This window comes from Rhinolophus sinicus, linkage group LG10 (assembly GCF_036562045.2).
Source record: "Rhinolophus sinicus isolate RSC01 linkage group LG10, ASM3656204v1, whole genome shotgun sequence".
Taxonomy (NCBI): Eukaryota; Metazoa; Chordata; class Mammalia; order Chiroptera; family Rhinolophidae; genus Rhinolophus; species Rhinolophus sinicus.
This window is the reverse complement of record NC_133759.1, coordinates 102452640-102471184: the sequence shown is the minus strand read 5'-3', so window position 1 is coordinate 102471184 and position 18545 is coordinate 102452640. Positions and strand designations below refer to the sequence as shown.

Genomic DNA, 18545 nt, shown 5'->3' with positions numbered 1-18545 from the left:
GTCCACGTAGCTCAGTTTTGCCCACTATTCCCTCATGCACTAGAAAATGGCTGGTGTCTCATTCTCGATTGAGTAGAGCGCCAGTCGGCTTTGACCTCCAGATCGCTCTTTGTATGACAATAATTGTTTTCATTTTCTGCCTTCACCTTTAGGTGGCTTTATTAAAAACATGATTAGGTGGGACCCTCCTGTTGAAAACATCATTAGCTGAAATCCCTCTTTATAAAAAGCATTCATTCCCCTCGCCTCTCTGCTTCTGCATCATGTCCGCCTCCCTCCCCCATCTTCCTCTTTTCCTTCCTCCTCCCCCTCATTCTCCTCTGCCTGCCCTTTGGTTCCCAGTTCATTCCAATAGGTGGCCCATTGGCTCCTCCATTCACGCGTTCACTCTACAAATATCTGTTATGAGCTCCCTGTGTCCCCGTCATTGCTCTGTGCTTGGGGGCCTCAACAAACAGACACCGTTTCTGCTTTTGTGGTGCTTGTGTTCTAGTGGTGGGAAGACTGTGATAACCAACAAGGCAAAATAAATGAGATCATATAATAGACAGTTGTAGGTTCTATGGAGAAACCTAAACCAAGGAAAGGATTTGAAGTAAATGAGGAAAAAAAACAAGTGAATATCTGGAGGTAGAGTGTTGCAGAAAGCTGGAATAGCATGTGCAAAGGCCCTGAGGTAGGAGTCTACCTGGCGTACCACAAGGCCAGAATGGAGTAAACACAAGGGAGAGTGTCACGGGGTGAGGTCAGAGGGGTAATGAGGGCCAGATCATGGAGGCATGTTAAGGATTTTGGTTTCACCCTAACTGAGAGGAGAAGAAACGTGTGACTTCCAACCGTGAGGCCTTATTCCCTCTTTCTTCATCTGCTTGGCCAGCTCTTCTCTGATTTCCTTTAATACTTTCTTCCCCAGCCCCAGGGGACGCAATCCATTCCTCCGCGCCCTTCCTGGAGGTAGGAGCTAATTAGCAAAGTGTCCTCTCGTCCTGACATCCACACCGTCTGTGGTGTTCATCCACCTTCACTCAGCCCTCAGTCATCCTTTCAGCAAGAATCACCAATTGAATTGTTTCCCTTTGTGTTTTACCGTAACTCTCCTTCACTCCTTGAGGTCCAGACTCTAGCCTTGAGGAGCCCCTCTGTGCATGGAATTCCCTACGACCTCACCGACTCTCCTGCTTATCCCTCTGCTTCCCTCCTCCTACCATTTCTGTTTATCCCTGTCCTTACTCTCTTCCCTTTCTGCAGCCTTTCCCTTCTCTTTATCTCCCTTCCCTTGATTCATTCTCCCCCTGCTCTTCCTCTCCCGCCCATGGTCTTCCCACTTCACTTCCCAGCCCCATTTCTCTCTCCACCCAGTTAACCCTTTGCTCCTGTTTATAAGACACCCCCCCATCACTCCAAGGCAGGACTCTGCCCCCCTCCCAGATGGATGTTCAAGATAGAATTCCTGCCAACATTCATCATTTCAGATCCCCATAGATGGTTCCTTTCTTTCTCCATCTGCCAGGTTTTCTCTTCAGCAGGCACAGATTTTCCCTTGACCAGGTCTCAAACCACAGCCTGAGGAAAGAGGTCAGTCTGTGTGGTCAGGCTGTAACCACTGACCCCACCCCCCCACCCCTGATGCGGGAGGTCTGAGCTGCCCACCCTGCCCTCCTGCTCCACATCTCGCTACCTCAGAGGTGCACGGCTCAGGTGTCTGGGAAAGAGAGACTGCAGACGTCCACGTCATAGGTGGGGCCCACGCACACCAGACCATACCTGGGCCGTTGAGCTCAAACCTGGACATCGAATGTTAAAGGGGATATTAACAAGCTGGAGTAGTGATTTCCAAGAGGCTGTCTGATTATTAGTGAGTTTTTCCTGATTTGGGGTAAAGTGAGAAAAACAAGAACAACATGATGTTTTTCCATTGAGCAAAAATATTCAGCTTAAAGGAATGTCCTTTATTGTAAATTCCTGGACTTCCTTGTTCTGCTTTTGTTGTTATTAAAAATGCCATTTCTTTTATAAAATGATGGCCACTGAAGGCAGGATACATGTATGTGTTAAATATGTTTTATTATATGCATAGTCATTATAGAATTATAAATGTACATCTTTATATGAATGTGTATTATGTATAACTGAGAGAGAGAGAGAATGCCTTAATTGGCAAAATAAAAGGTCTCTAACCACCTAGCCCATGAAATCCCAAAGTCTGGGAATGACTAACCTAGCTAGAGTACTTCCAAAAATAAGCAACCACTAACGACAACCAGGTGGTTAAGAGTGTAGACCATGGATTCAGGCAAACCCACATTCTAACGCCAGCCCTGCCTTTTAGCCATTGACCAAGAACGTTTCTGAGTCTTGGTTTCCTCAACTGAAAAACGCAGAGGCTAATGGTACCTTCTTAATGCTTCTTGTGAAAGTTAAGTGAACGTTTGCTGTCAAATGCTTAGCATTGGGTCTGGTACATGGGGGATACTGTGTTAGCAATGATACTGCTCTTAGTGGTACTGCTATTACTACCACCACTTTTATTAGGCACGGTGAGAGGGGTTAGAAACCATAGGAGCTGGAACTGCCTGAATAAGAGGTCCCTCCGTAAAGCTAGGTCAGTTCTTTGAAAGTTATGGTTGAAAGAATAGGTTCAAGAACTAGCCTAGCCACTAGCGTTATAAATTGAGCCTGGCAGTAGCTCATTTTCATGCAAATGTATGCAAACATGCAAATAAGACTGCCCCTGCTTACCTGGCACCCACAGCCCATCAGACAGATTGCCCAGGTCTTCATTCACGTGCTGTGCTTGCCTCATTCTCCTGTGATGAAATAAAGCTGAGACATTAAAGCAGAGGAGGCGAGACTACGGTTGAGGGTCCTGGGAGAGGTGACCTGTAAGAAAGAGCTTGGAGGAGGAAACCTACTTGTTCCTAGAAGCAACAAAGCCCGTGCTCGGGGACCTGTGGGTTGGCCTGAACATCTTTAAAGCAGCTAAAATGCATCCTCTTAGCAGTGAGAGAAGACCAGCCGATGGGGGAGGTTGGAAGATGAGAAAAAAGGGAGCAGAGAGTTGAAACTTCAGGGTACGCCCCAGGATGAATAGGACATGTCTAATTTATCATCCCAAAGTCAGCCGAATGGGACTTTTTCTTTTTACTATCAAGAATTCCACCTCGTGTCCATAACCTCGTACACAATCCATATTTCTCCTTTCTCCTTAGGCGTGCTTGGCACCCTGGCAGGCTCTCTACTCCCTATGCTCAGTCCTTAGCTGGTAGTGGTGTTCTTAAACCTTGGGAGGGGTTCTGCCCTCTCCAATATTTTGCAGGGCGTGCTCTCTGTCTCACGCAAAGCAATCAGGCAGAATTTTAGATTTTTCCAAAGCCAGAGCAGCTCAGGGGAGTGTGTACTGGTCTCCCCACATCGCCAATTCCTCCTAAAAATAGCTTTCTTCCAGAGAACCCGCAGTGAGATGGTTCACTGCAGATGTTCCTCGAAACTGCGCTCCCATGAACAGCACTGCTCTTGCTGCTCCCCAACTTTTCTCTCAACCCGCTCCCGCCTCCAGCAGGGATGGGTTCTGGGAAGAGCCAGAGACCCACATGCTTCTCTGTTCTGTCATCGTCAGTCCACCCTCCTGGATCCTCAAGGCTGGAGAGGGGCCATCTGTACCTCAAGCCCCGTCTTAATCTCTGTCCCATCTTCTTCCATGTTTGCTCCACACCCCCACATAGTGGCATCCAGTGTCTCATGCCTTCCACTATTGCTGGTTAATTTATTTGCTGAAGAAAGGCTGTGGATGGGCTTAAAGGTCAAGTCAGAAATGAAGGCATCTCGGGAGAAAAGTAGCCCCCCTTTGCACCTAGCCTCACCTCAACCCCATTGTTTGTCTGGGGTGGGGAGACAGCTGCGTAACAAAAGCAAATATCCTCCCATTTCACTGGTCACTAGGGGATTTTAAAGAGAGAGAGAGAGAACTAAAAATCAAAAACAAAGAAGCAGAATGGAGAGGCAGAGGCGCTCTGGAAATCATTAACATCAGTGATTCTTAAATGCTCTGAGAGCGCCGGGTTTGTTTCTGCGGGGCTGCCACAGTGGACGGAAGAGAGATGGGGTGGCACAGGGGCTGGTGGTGTAAAAGGGAAGCTGGTCAGGTAGCAGGATAATTCAGAGCAGAGCCTCGGGATAAATAGCCCTGGTGTGAATCCCATCCTGCCTCTTACTTTGGGCATGTTTCTCTAACATCTGGCTCACTCAGATCCCCCCTTTGAAAAATGGGGCTCATTGTACCCACTAGAGATGTTCCTGCAAGATTAAATAGCATAACGTGTAGGAAAGCAGCACACTGTTTGGAAGCTACCAAATGGAATCTAAAAAGAAAAAAACGTACGCACGTGTTTACATATACAACGTGATAGAATGATTAGCCTCAAGTCCCCGTACTATTCTTCATTCATTTTTTTTCTAAGAAGAAAAACAGCTGTCCTCTGTTGGAGGCCTCTGGGCATCTGTATGTAACGAGCAAATCGGGCTCTGTGTCTGCACCTCTGTGTTCTGTGGGCAGTGCCAGGTGTTCTGCAGAGTAGCTTAGGAATGGCTCACGTCACACACTACGTTCCTCACCTTTGCTGTGGACCAAACACATAAACTCAGTGCGGGAGGTTAGGACTCCCTGCCTCTCCGAAGAACCACCAGCAGCGAAGGTAAAGAAAGGGAGCGGCCAGGAATGTGACTGATGGGAACCTTCCCCCTCAGCCCTGTTCCAAGGGCAGTGAAGCCTCAGAAACTGAATCGTGGTCTGGTCTCCAACCAAATGGCCCAGAAAAACTTGGGTGAGGGATAAACATGGATCTGAACATACTCACGAGCTCCCAAGTCAAGGGAAAACTAAGAGGGATGGGGAAGACGTAAGAACCATTGTAAACTCTCACGATGGTGCCTTCTACAGGAGGCAGTGTCGCCTAGGGGTTAAGAACGCAGACGTCTGAGTCAGACCAGTCTGGGTTCAAGTCCAGGCCCTGGCGTACAGCCTGATGTGAGGCTAACTGGCCTCTCTGTCCCACGACTTCCATGCCCGTAAAATGGGCGTATTTATGAGACCACTTGCTTTGTAGTCTTAAATACAGTGAGCCAGTGTGTGAAGAGCCCGTGTCTGACATATAAAAAGCCCTCAGTGAATCCTCAGTGAATGGCAGCTGTCCCTCATCGTCACTGCCTCAGTCACACCACCACCAGGAGTCCAGCCCAGCGCCAAGACCCTTTTGCCGGGGGACCCGCAGCCATGCCCGGCACAGCCGTGTCCCTGCCAGTCACTCTGGCGACGTGTTGACTTATGTATTGCTAGAAATATATTGTGTTCAGTCGCATGTGTGCAAATGACAGATCATTAAGGAAGCACGAAGGAACTAGGGCAAATCCACACCAGCACAAATGACTGAAATCCCCATCCGATGTTCCCACTGTTTTCACTTGTCCTAGAAGATGCTCAGATGTTTGATTGGTATGTTTGTTTCTGTGCTAGTTCTAGGAAAGCAGTTTGCAGCCTAAACAATGTTTGCCAGACAAAGAAAGACAACATGTGCCGGTTAAGAGAGACCTAAAACAGCTGCTGGCTTCAGACACATCCCCAAGTGTGACCGTTTCTGCTGATGGGAATGCTTCTTTTTGTCCTTCACACTGAATTTCTGTCCCTGGGAGAATGGATCTCTGCATGCGTGTTCCCGGCTATAGGACTGGGCTATGTATGTGTAAAAGCAACCACAGGTACCCGCTGCATAGAGACAGTGTGTGCACACACACGCATGTGTGCACACACCCTCCAGCCTTACTTCCTTGATGGAAGGGCCACTTCCCTGAGAATGAGTGCAGGCAATGACTAACAGAATGGAAATGCCTCAGCCCCCGACGGTATTCAGCACAGCTCAGTGATGGAGACTTCAGGCTTTTGAACTGAATGAATTTGAGTTTGAGTCCCGGCTGTAGCTCTTCCTGGCTTTGTGAATCTGGGCAAGTGACTTAACATTTGTGAGCCTCGGTCTTCTCATGTTTAGTGGAGATGGTAATAATGAATAGGCTCTGCCTCCTAGAGGCGTGAATGTTGTTAGACGCACCATGGAGATCTCTTAGTCTAATGCCTGATTCTAAGCGCCTGATTTTCATGATCCTACCTTTGCCTTCATGTGTGAAGTACACTGACTATTCACAACTACCCAGCCACCCCCAGGCAAATGGATGGCCCAGGGGCAAGGTTACCCTACATCCCATGGCCTTGACATTTCACTGGGGTTGGATGTCCAGCCAGTGCCCACAGCCGCACAGGAAGCGGAGCAACACCAGAGACAAACACCCTCCCCTAAGTGTACCAGTCTCGAGTACAGGATGCCCAGCGACGTCCCTGCCAGGGCTACAGGCTTAGGCTGGAATTCTTTGTTCAGAAATCACACCTTTGTGCTACTCGCGTATTTCATCCATATTCACATCTACATTCCATCTTCCCTCAACTCCTACAGCTGTTTTACAAAATGCATACTTCTGCAGAGGCTGCACGATATGTCAGAAGGAGCCCTGGGCTCGTAACCCCTTAAACTTTTCTGTGACTTTGGGAAAGCCACTTTTGTCTCTGGGTCTCAGTTTCTCCTTTTTCAAAAAAATAGGCAGTGTGTCCAGTGGGTAGAAACAGAGAGATGGCAGTTCTGCCACTTACTAGCGCTGTCAGCTTGGACAGGCGATTTGATCCCTCTAGGTTTTATTGTCCTCATCCACCGGATGGGGCCAACACAACTTGCCTCCTAAGTGTAAGGATTAAAAGAGATAATAGACATAAATCAACTCAACGCCATAAAAGATAGCTCTTCCTGTGCGGTAGCAATAAAATTTGGTTCTGTGATGGGCCGTTTTGAGCTGGCCTCTGTCACCAGAGCATTAAGCTCTTTGGGTGCAGGTATCACCTCCTGCTCACCGATGCATCCCTCCCTTAGCCCTGCACCCATCCCTAAAGTGGAGGGTCATTGGTTTTGAACTGCGTGGCAGCCAGCTGACCTCACACCCGGTGCTGACATGACTCGCATGGGCTCTTGGCCCACAGCTGGGAGCAATGGGTCCTCTTGGAAAAGCTGATGGGATCGCCATTGTTAACGGATAGTGGCTCTCTCCAGAGGCATCATCCAGCCACAGTCCCTTGCCAAAGTGGCAGGTGAATCACAGGATTCCTGGAGAGCATTTGCCACCTGACTGGCAGCCCCAGAGACCCACAGAGCTGCTGCCTCCTCGGCTGAGAAACTCCTGCTGAACTCTCCTCACCTAGAAAACGAGAATGTCCTTGGAACTTCTCAGTCAAGGCAGCCTGCCCAAGTCAGCTGCCTCGGCAGGCGGCTGCATCAGGAGTCTGCAGCCTCGGAGACCTTGTGGCATGTTTTTGTGGCTCACCGTGAGCCAGCCAGGTCCCTGCCCAGCCAGCCTGTGCCCACGGGCCCAGCAGAGCACACCCCCGCCTTCTGGCTGGCCACAAAGGCTTTCTTAACAGACCGTGGCAGTCTCATTTGTAGACTCCATTCTTCCGGCATCCAAGAATGATCTGTCCTGATGCCCCCTCTCTCCTCTCACCCGCCCTTCATCTTTCTCCCCCTTCCTTTGGCCTGGAGAGTGATTTGTCTGTGTTATGGGTAGGCCTGACAAACCATTCCACATTAGCAGCTGAGATGTTGTTTGAAATGGGAAAATTGCTGGCAAACTGCTCCATTAGCGGTTCCAGTAACAAATACTCTGTTCCCCCAATGAAGATGAGATCGCAGAGGCACAAATTAATACGACTGTCTCCCCGGCTCTGCAGCAGGAATTACTCTTCAAGATGAACAGGTTCGTCCCAGCCAGAAATGTGCATCCACAAGATGCAGCCTCCGAGGGAGCCAGTTCCTCCCGTTTCCTCCTCCAGCTGGCCCCCCACCCCCGCCCCACACACACCTTTTCTGTATGTCTCCCCAGCTGAGGGTTTGGGAAGCATCCATGCCAAATGAGGAAGTGATGAAAAGATCCACACCTTTGGAGACAAGAGAGATGGATGAGGGGGAGATGCTGAGTCCTCAGCCTGGGCCTGGGTACCATTCATCACCTCTAATAGAGGGCCCTGCCTGCTGCTCAGGCCTCTTTCCCACCACACCTGTTCCTGGTGACAGGAAGTCATTTGAGAGATGAAAGAATAAAGAATGGAAATGCTCCTTGCTCTCCCAGCCTTTTCTCTTCCAAGGAAGCTCTGAGCCCTGGGCCTGCAGCATCTCTTGTCTTCCCAGAATAATAGGAGAGGAAGAAGCATTTCAGGAAAGTCCGTAAGACGTTATAGCCATAGATTTGCGCAGCAGCCCAGGGAAGTGGTCCAGCCGGGTCCCCTGGGGCCACCAGGATGTCAGGGAGCCAGTCTGATGAATGTCAGGCTGGAAGCTAAAGACCTGAAGGCTTTTTCTCCACCATATTAGAACAGCCCAGAAACAAACATTGAATCATATGCTCTACACCTGAAACTAATATGTCAATTATACCCAAAAAAAGAAAGAAAGAAAAGAAGACCAAAGAAAAGAAAAGAAAAGGAAAACCCAGAAATGAAGTCAGCCGTTGTCACTTCTGCCTGTACAAGCCCCCGGCACAGTGTGGTTGAGTTTTAACAGAATAGTAACGTGCTTCCATATAAGCATTGCTAGCTCACAGTCCATCTCTTTTTACTCTTTCTTCTCTTTATCCCTTTCACTTTTCCAGCACTCTGGTTACTTCCTACAGCTTTTTTTGAAGAAGCTGGCTGCCTCCAAAGCCATCTTATAATAAGCAAGAACCAAAACTCCTCAAGGAAAAGTCATCTTTTCTAGCTTTCTCCCAAGGGAGTGAGACCCTGGGCTGGGTGCGCCATACACCGGAACATGAGTCTTTGGCTTTTGCACAGAGTTCGCCTGGCCTCCTGTGAGCAAGAATATGTGCCATGTGATGGGAGAGACCATTCTGTCCTCAGGGCCCTCAGCAACCTCTGGTTGTGGGTGGGTGCGTCACTGACTCTTCTCTGCTCTGTTTCCCAGACGCCTGGAACAGAACTCCATCAAATCCATCCCTGCCGGAGCCTTCACCCAGTACAAGAAGCTGAAGCGAATGTGAGTTTCCCCTGGGGAGAAGCGAGCCCACATGTTTTCAGTTTGGGGGATAACATGTCAGGTGTGGTGGGCAGCCTACTCAGAAGACAGGCCGTGTCATGTTACGCCTGGACAGTGCAGTGTCAGGCCTGGAAAGCTCTCCTAAGCGCGGGAGGTAAGGGTCAGAAGTGTTGCATTGAGATGGTGAGGCGTATGGTTTAGGCACCTCAGAGCTAAGGGCCTCTCCAACTGGAGCAAAGTACAATGACCTGGGTGGGAGGTGGCGCTCAGCTGGCTCTTCTTCCCTTATTGTCCCCTGGCTTTGGGGCTGTGGATCTGAAGTAGGACTTTCAGGGGAGATGTGACAGTGGCATGTACCGTTCTGCAGCACGGTCACCAACATTCCCACAACCATGCACACATTCAGTGCCACTCAGTGAACGTCCCCTGCGAGCTAGGAGCTGTGCTAGGATCTGGGGGTGATGCGGTGAGCTGAAACGCAGTCTGCTCCCGTGGAGCGTGAATGTTTGAGTGGGAGACACAGAACATGAACTCGATGAGCACTCGAAATTTGTAAGTGCTAGAAAGTAAAACAGAGGGGAAGAAAGGCGTGGGCGTCATGGTGGGTGGTCTTCAGGGGGCTTTGCCCGTGGAGGCCTCTGTGTGAAGGTGACCCGACTGAAGGAAGGGAGTGGGGCACGACAAGCTATCAGGGAAGGACACTGAAAGGCCCTGGGGAGTGTGCCTGCGGGCGGGGCTGAGTGAGGGGTGCAGTGGTGGGGATGGTGGTGGAGAGGCAGGTAGGGCCTGGATCCTGTGGACCCTGTGGGCCATGCTAAGAACTTTCTATTCTTCCCAAGTGACACGAGAAGCCTGGGAAGCTTCTTATCCCCCAACAGCATGATTTGCCCACGATTATCCCCATTCCCCTCTGACCAATATCACTGCCACCACCACCTCTTATCACTACCTGGTGACGCCTGCACTGCTGTACCTTCCGTACCGCGGCAGCCACTGAGAGCGTCACAGGCCTCAACACTGCCATTGTGGCAGCATCGTCCACACCACCCGCCCCCATCATGGGAGCGCCCTGGGCACTGCTCCGTGAGTCACCCAGAGCTGGGCATCTGAAGGGAGGCTGGTAGGATTCAGAAGGGGCCCATCCATTGCCGTCAGAGATTCCAGGAATCTGGGAGAGAGACGTCTTTCCCTCTTCCAGGCTACGGACTCATTTATTACAGCCCAGAAATGGAGATGCTGGTTTCATTGCACTTGCTCTCTCTGGCCCCCACAGAGGAGACGGACAAGGCAGGTAGAAATATACCTGGACTTAATGTTCCCTTCCACTCCAGGCTGAGTCACCGCTTTCCCTCGAGGAGGAGGAGGTGGCCTATGGGAAAGAGGTTAAGTGCCGCTGACTCCTTTTGTGTTAAAAATAAACATCCCCACGAAACTCTGGCATTGGGAGGCTTTCCCTCAGATCGCAGGAAGCCAACTTCCCATCTCCCTGGAAATCCAAACCAAACAAGATTTTCTGCTGGTACAATTCCAGAAGTAGAAACCAACATAATGAGCCAGCCCGAAGCATGTTTTCCTTCCCTCCCCTTGGCAGCGTTCCTGCTGGAGGAGCTGTAGAAATATAGGCCTTAATATTTAAAACCTTGGGCCATTAATCTCCTGGGCTCCCTGCTTCCCCACTCACTCTCCTTACCCCCACCCCAGTTCATTTTTAAAGCCCAGCCTGATTATGCAGCCGGATAGTAATTCCAGTGAAAAATGACAACTTCAGTCACTGCCCCAACCTATATCTCTTGCATGATTTAAGTTACTGCTCTAATTTTTTGTGAAGTCCAGGTAATTTAGAGCTTGGCTATGTTTTACTGTCCTTTCTCCATCCTGTTGGACTTGCCATGATCTGTGCATTCAAAATTCATAAGACCGTCTCAGTCACAACCTGGAAAGTGACTTTAATTTTTGATCACTTATGATGGTATTTATTATGATGCCTTTTTTTCCCCAAGGGGATGGTGGTAGGGAAGAGAGACTACTAAAAACGTTTTCAGCTAACAGAATTTCAGAAACCGTGACTGAAGTGTGATAGCTTAGGAGAAGTAAGGTTCCTGGTGAGAATGGATTTTAAAACCCTCAGTGTGGATTCTTCCTCCTACACATGACGAGTTTAACTCTAATATCTAACGAAAACAGGTTTCCCTTCAGCTATGAATGAACCACATGCTTCTCTTATCTCTAATAATAACACCAAGATGAAGAATTCTCCCTGAATGAATGGCTTTGTCCCACCAATTTCTAGTGGTCAGCTTAGCACAAAAACACTTGCAGTTAAACACTAGTATCAAGGTAGAGAAACCATCTGGAGGGAGAGTAGCAGGTGCTGGAGGGGACCCCCCTGCCTTATGGGGTTGGTTGGCTGGTAGTGCTAACGCCTGAGGACAAACCTGTGTTGTTTGGCCAGCATGGTGTGTGGAGTTCTTCATTTGCGTGATCTCAGGTAGCACGCCCCTCAGGTAGAGCACGCACCTTTATTTCCCGCTTGACCCTTGTGGGCACTGGAATTTGCCCTCCTGTCCTGAACAGTCTGGAAAGGCCACTCAGTCCCTCTGGGTTGTTCAGTTTATAAGTCCCAGGGGACTGGGGTGAGTCTGAGACCAAATTCTAAAACGCTGTGGCCTGAAGTTTGACTCTGGGCCCACCTGGGTGGGGATCACCTGGAGATGTGTAACATATGCAGATTTCTAACCCCAGCCCCCCAGCTGACCCAGTCAGACTCTGTGGGTGCATTTTAGTAAACACCCCAGTGAAGTTTGGAGGTTTGAGAACCACTGGTCGAGAGTCTGCTCTGGGACCCCCCTCCCGTAGTGGGAGGGGTCAAGCATTGGAGGTCAGTGGGCACCTGACGCCTCTCCCAGCCTGCCTTCCTGTCCAGTGCCGCTGCGTTCTGCATCCCTCATAGTGAGGTGCAAGGGAGGGTCGAGATGCCAGCTCTGTACCGAAATAGCCGTGTCACTTGTGACTCCAGGTCCTTTACCTCACAGGGCTGCTGTTTCCTGCCGTTCCTGCAGAATTAGGAAGTAAGATGAAATGAACCCCAGGGTCAAGTCCCAGCTAGACTACCACTTCTCCAATGTCCACTCCTCACCATCCCAAACCACGAGACGTCTCACCTCGTGCTGTAGAAAGGGGTGCGTCCGATAGCCCAGCTGGGGACTGAAAACCAGTTTGCCCTCACAGAGCTAAGGCAGAAGGCTTCCCCACTGATCACAGAACTTCGTCTTGCATGGGAGAGGTCTACATACCTTGAAGGGGCATCCCAGGATAGGGGGTGGGGGAGGAAACACCAGTTGCTGTCACCAGTCTGATTGGAACACAGACCTTGCACACTGGCCTCAAATGCCTTGCTAGGCAGCCACGCTGAGGGTGAGCAAGATCAGGATAATCCGGGGCATTTGCTTGTTAAGACCCTTATACAAAAATGGAGCGCTGAAGAAAAGCCTGGTGTAAGCTGAGGAGTCTGCAAGCACAATCTGTGGATTTGTCAGAGGCGATCTTGCCAGCTAAAGGGATAAGCTCGACAGCTGTGCCTAAGGAGCCTTAACCTGTGAAGTATCTTTCAGCGTTCAGGCTTTGGAAGCAGGGAGGGAAGGGAGCAGAGGCCTAGCCAGAGGTGGTGCAGGTGCTTTGGAAGGCTGCGAGGAGGAGGAGGCGAGAAACAGGCTGGAGGAGTGTGTGCTTCAGAGGCTGGGGGGCTGGGAGCCTGGCCTCGCTGGAGGCAATTGCTCAAGAATCTGCTTAGATGTGCTTTCTTCTCGCTGTTCCCTTGTCTCCTCCTTGTTGACCCTCCAAGACCCTAGCTCCCCCTCTTCTGCACAAAAGACCCATTGATTTATTGTTGTTAAACAGCCAGAGAGGCTCCTTGTGGCTGGAAATTGGAGCATCTCCCCTTCCAGTGACAGGAGCTCAGCGGCTGTCCCTGAGCTAATGACGCTGAGAGAAAGCCCTCCCCCTCAGTGAAGTGCCATTAGCACAGTGCTCAGAAGTCACTGGGAAAGAGCCAGGTCCCCTGCACCAGCCAGGCCCGGTTAGCTGCCTCCTAACACACAGCATCCCTCTCGCTCATGTTATCCCAAAGCCCTGGGCATCACCACCCTGGGCTTGCTCCTGCCCACGGCTCAAAGCCATCCCATGAGAATCTCGTGATGTGTTTCCATCACACAGCCTGGAGGATGCACTGAGTCAGACCAAGCCGGAAGTCAGTGCTCAAAACCTCCATGCAGGTCAGGGAGGAAGAGTCACCGAGGAGGTGAAATGACTCAGGATTTGGGGGGGACAAAAATAAGCGTTTGCTGAGGCATGAGGCAGAAGGTGATGCTTAGAGGACCCCTGGGCTGCGTTGGGGGACTCCAGTTCCTCTCTCCTTTATGCAGTAGGGCCTGGTAATGTGACCTAGACAAGGCCGTAACTTGACTGGGTGCAGTTTCCCACCTGCAAAATGTGGACTCACCTGTGCAAAGCCATGTGTCCACGTCCAGGTGCCGGGGCTGAACATTCTCTGAAAGCCGAGAAGAGTGACACACATGGAGTAGATTTTAGCATGAGGCAGTTGAACTGAATTGTCCTTCAGCCCCTTCTCTTGTACTATAAATAAATAAAATTGATGGAGTGATTAATTAATTCTCCACCATTTTGAATACCTGACATGCTTGATTCACGTTTAGGAATGGCCGTGTTCTCAGACTCTCCCGTTCATGTTTTTAGAGACATCAGCAAAAATCAGATCTCGGACATTGCCCCAGATGCCTTCCAGGGTCTGAAGTCACTCACATCGCTGTAAGTGGGGAGCAGAGTGGCGGGGGGCCGGGGCGCGGGGGAAGGGGAGCTGGATGCATCCATGTTTTCCAGGAGGTGTTTATCAAGGCTTTATGTTCCCTTACACACTTGTGGCAACCTGGTCAAAGAAACAAATATTTCTTCAGGGGAAATTGATCTGGGGGAATATTTCTACAACCCTAATGCATTATTTGTATTGATTAAGTGCCCAGCGGCCTGCCCAGTTATTGGCTTTTAATTCGAATGCACCTTCCACTCTAACTGTAGTCCCCCGTCCCACCCCACAGGCCTCACAGCGCCTTCTAGGGGGATGGAGCGAGAGAACGTAACATCTGTTTATTCCCGACATCTGTATTTTCCCCATGAATGTGGCCTTGTCAAGGGAGGAGCCAATTTTCTTTCCCTGATATTCAGGCTTTTTCTCCAACCAACCTCATGGCCATTTTGAGAAAGTATCAACCCCACCCTACAAGTGCTTCCTTCCTCTGGTTTTGAAACCTTAGGGCAGTGCCATGGATGGAACCAAAGCTTCACCTACCAGGGGCTCAGAAACCCACAAGGGCACCAAAACATAAAGCTTTGTCCCGATTCTGTCAGTGACTCAGTGTGTGGCACAGGGCATGTCACTGGAGTCTCCCGTGCATGTTCCCTCACAGGCAAAATGGGGCCAGAGCTGCCTTTCCTGCCTAACACACAGGCAGCAGTGGCCGTGAGTGCAGTAATTAGAAGCGCAGTACTTGTGGATCACGTATTGTGTGCCAGGTGCTGTTCTAGGCATCTTATACGTCCCATCCTCACAACGACCTGGAATAGAGAATCTGTCCTCCTCTCTCGTTTATAATAACGCCACACAGACTGGGGTTATCTGTTTTCATCCTGGCTGAGTCTCTGGCACCTCCAACAGTACCTGGCAAAAGGTTATTGTGTGAAAAAAAAATCTTGGTGGATAAATCAATGTAACTTATCCAAAGTCCACTGTAACAAGTGGGAAAGGAGGGATTTGGACCCAAGCAGTCTGACCCCAGAACCCACAATCCTTAGGCTATGCTGCCTCTTGAGATAATGTGAAAAGTGGACATAAGATACAACAAAGGTATCATTTGGTGACCTGCCCACCTGGGCAAGACTGAGGAGGCTCAGAGGCAAGCTGTCCACGCTTTGCCCCTCTATGCAACCTGTTTGCTTAATTAGTGAGTGGGCAGGTAATCTGATACACGGTTTTCCCCCACCTGGCCCCATCCCTCTGGGAACGGGCAGAGAACAGGGAAGTCTCTTGATTCAGCTGTTGCCTGCTGCTGGCAGAGTAAATTAGTTTCATTTATCGGGTAGAACATCTGGCTGGGATATCAAAGACAGGATTGTGTGTGAGATTAGTGTCTGCTTATTTTGCTGAAGATCACAGAGGAGAAGGGAGAGCAGCCGTCTGCCACCAGGACCCTATCCCTGCCCCCACCGTCCTGTTCACCTTGTCTGGTTTCCCTCTGCTGGCCTTTGGGGACAGCCTGAAGACAGTGAGATGCTTCTGGTCTTGCAGGAAAAGAAATTCAGAATATGACTGCCACTCATGAAAAAGACATGCCACCAGCCACTTCTGAAATACATCGGGGTGCTGTTTAATAAGTGCAGTGCTCCTCACTGCCAATGTACGCATTCAGCCATTCACTAGATGCCTACTGCATGCTGAGTAGTAGTGTAGGGAATGAGACTGTGGCAGTGACCTGGACAGACAAGACCTTTGGTCTCATGGAGCTTTGAACACAAACACACTCAATCCAAACTCAAGAGCAGCCAAGGCAAAGGGCAGGAAAGCCTCTACCCCATGTCTGTGCATTCACTCTTTCCCCAATTCTGACTGCTAAGCCCTGTTCAGTCCTCAGCTCTAGGGACTTGGCCATGAACAAGCCACATAATGTCACGTGGAGCCTATATTCGGGGGTGGGTGGGTGGAAGGGGAGGTACAAAAAATGTCTAAACTAAATGAACATGTAAGTAACATAACAGGATATAATGAAAAGTGAGAAAGAAATAAAACTAGGGTGACAGGTAGTGAAAAACATTAACCAGAATATTCCAGAGAGAGACGTCCCAAGGAAGAGGTGCTTGAGCTCAAACCTGGAAGATGTGAAGAAGGAAGTCAAGGAAAGATCCTGGGGGAGAGCCAGAGGGGTCTACACCCAGACGCCCCTGTCAGCCTGTTGGAGAGTGGTTTTGACCCACTCGGCTCTGAGACGTCCCGCACAGATGCATGATGGGTGATGCAAGGACCCTCAGACCCCTGGCCCCGCGGCCCCTCCAGCTTCTACTGTAGAGAAGTTGGGACATCTGCAGAAAGGAGCAGACTGTGACATTACTACATGTGGCACCGTGAGCGGTGGGACATTAATATGAATTAGAAATGTGAGCCTGAGCCATCATGCTGACTTTTATTTAGTCATTAATTTGTTGAAACATTAATGAAACATACCCACAGGCTGAGAGAGGCACTCACTGTTAACTCCTGGTGGCGTCTGGAAAATGGGGAGTTTGGTTAATCGCTCCCACTTACCATCTCCTGGTCCTACCATTTTGCCTCCTCAAAGACACTTAGGATTGAATATTGCATTTCATTCAGTGCGCTTCAGGGCCCAAGAGGAAATTTTAAAAAAGAAGAAGAAACACCATCTTTAGCTAAGTTCCCTCCATCTCAGAGAGACTGGATCCAAGAGACAGCAAAGCCTGTGCCATGGGTGAGAGCAAAGGGGCCAGAGTGCCCTCGCTGCCGTGCTGGAGACCAGCCGGACCCATGGACACTGGGCTGGACAGACAGATGCAGCAGGCTTCTTTCCTAAGCTTCACAAGTCACCAGACACCAGCCCACAAATAGGAGACCCAGTGTGAGGGACACTGCAGGCTGAGCGAGGGGGATGAGAGAAGTCCGAGTTCCTTGTTTCCCGGAGCGTGAGAATAGGAAAAGGGGCTGGAGTATAGACGCCGCCATCCCTCTGAGGTAACAGCACCTTGTGCCTCCTTTTCTCCTGAGAGCCATTCCTGGACTCAACAGTCCCTGAGCCATCTGGACGGGTCCCCAGATACCCAAAGCCCTGTCTAGATGGATGGTGAAGGGACTCAGCTCAGGAATTCCTAGGGTGCAATGGGACATGAGAAGGAAACATCCTATAGGCTGGGCTCAGCCTGATCAATACCCACGAAAGACACGGAGACACAGGGCCAGTCAGCTCCCCACTCATCTTATTTATTTCTAGGGTGTGAATCATGAGCGGCTCAGGGAGACACCACAGAGGGACTGCTTCTTCCTATTGTGGATTATTTATGGATCTGGGCTGCCCAGGAGTGAAACAGGATGGAGCCCATTTCTCCTGTCCTCCCGACAGCCTGCCCCCCTCCAGCCCCCAGTGGCACTTGCCTCGTGTCTCACTGTGGGGAGAAGGGAGGAGGTGGAGTTAGAAGGACACACTGAGAGTCCGCCTCCTCGGAGCTGGCCCAGGTGATGGCCTCCTACATGAGCGGGTCCCAGTGGCCTCACATCCGTGGTAACTGCTGTCTTCTCCGTTCCTTTCCAGGGTACTCTATGGGAACAAGATCACCGAGATTGCCAAGGGGCTGTTTGATGGGCTGGTGTCCCTACAGCTACTGTGAGTAGGAACTTTGTCACGGTTTGTGTCTCCGGGACTGTCTGTGGGTTCTTTCCTGCCAATCTTCAGCCATGCTCTGTAGAGTTCTTCTTTTGACTTTATGTGCACCAAAAGGAAAAAAAAAAGTTCTGAACTGTCTGCCCCTCACCTCCATCACCTCCTTGCGGTGGAAGGAGAGTCAGAGAGTTGGCACAGGGAGGCCAAGATTAGTGTGAACAAACCTAAATGATAGAGCTAGGAGCCTGCCCAGGCCAGCGTGTGCTAGGAATATAGCAAACTGAAACATCCACGCACCAAGTGCCAATACTAAGGGCAAAGCAGAGCTGCTGATAGACATGTGACCCTGAGGAAGGGTGGGGGTGGGTGATGAAATAATTAGGGACGAGCATAATCAGTCACCGATATGACTCTATCTGGGTAAGAGATGGCTGAGTGGGAAGCGTTTATTTAATTTAAAGGAAGATTTGTTGCCTTGAATTTTAAGCTCCAGGATTATTTATTTGCATTTATTTCATTCTGGTCATTTGAGCTTAAATGTTTGAAGAAGATAATTGAACTCTGATGTGGAGAGGCAAGGAAAGGAATTTAGCTCATCCTGTACCTTAAGATTCTGTGATGGGGGAGAATTATCTCTGGTGTGTGAGGGGGTAGCTGTAGCATCACACGCGTGTACTGTGGATACGGGAATGTACATCTGTGCACGTCCACGCCCACGTCTGCTCCGTGTCTGTGTCACGGTTCCTGTTGGTATTGGGAATCGATCTTAAGTATCCTGTCAATGGAAAGTACCACGTCTCAGAGCTAAATGACTTGCCCTCGGTCACGCAGCAAAACAGGGATAGAAACGGGAGTGAAACCATGTGGTGCTGTGGCTCAGGGAGCCCCCCGTGTGCTGTACAGCACGGGACGTGTGTGCACAGAGGTGTGCATCTGAGTTCAGGGTGTGCGTGTGTGTGTGTGTGTGTGTGTGTGT

The 18545-nt window shown here is 50.1% G+C and overlaps 1 protein-coding gene across 1 annotated transcript in view; it reads left to right on the top strand.

The window, feature by feature from the left end:
• SLIT3 (slit guidance ligand 3) overlaps nucleotides 1-18545 on the top strand; it is a 551973-nt gene that overhangs the window by 436752 nt on the left and 96676 nt on the right. The window contains exons 10-12 of the mRNA XM_019740962.2: nucleotides 9045-9116; nucleotides 13869-13940; nucleotides 17501-17572. Coding sequence (XP_019596521.2) covers nucleotides 9045-9116; nucleotides 13869-13940; nucleotides 17501-17572 — 216 coding nt within the window. The remainder of the gene's footprint in view (nucleotides 1-9044; nucleotides 9117-13868; nucleotides 13941-17500; nucleotides 17573-18545) is intronic.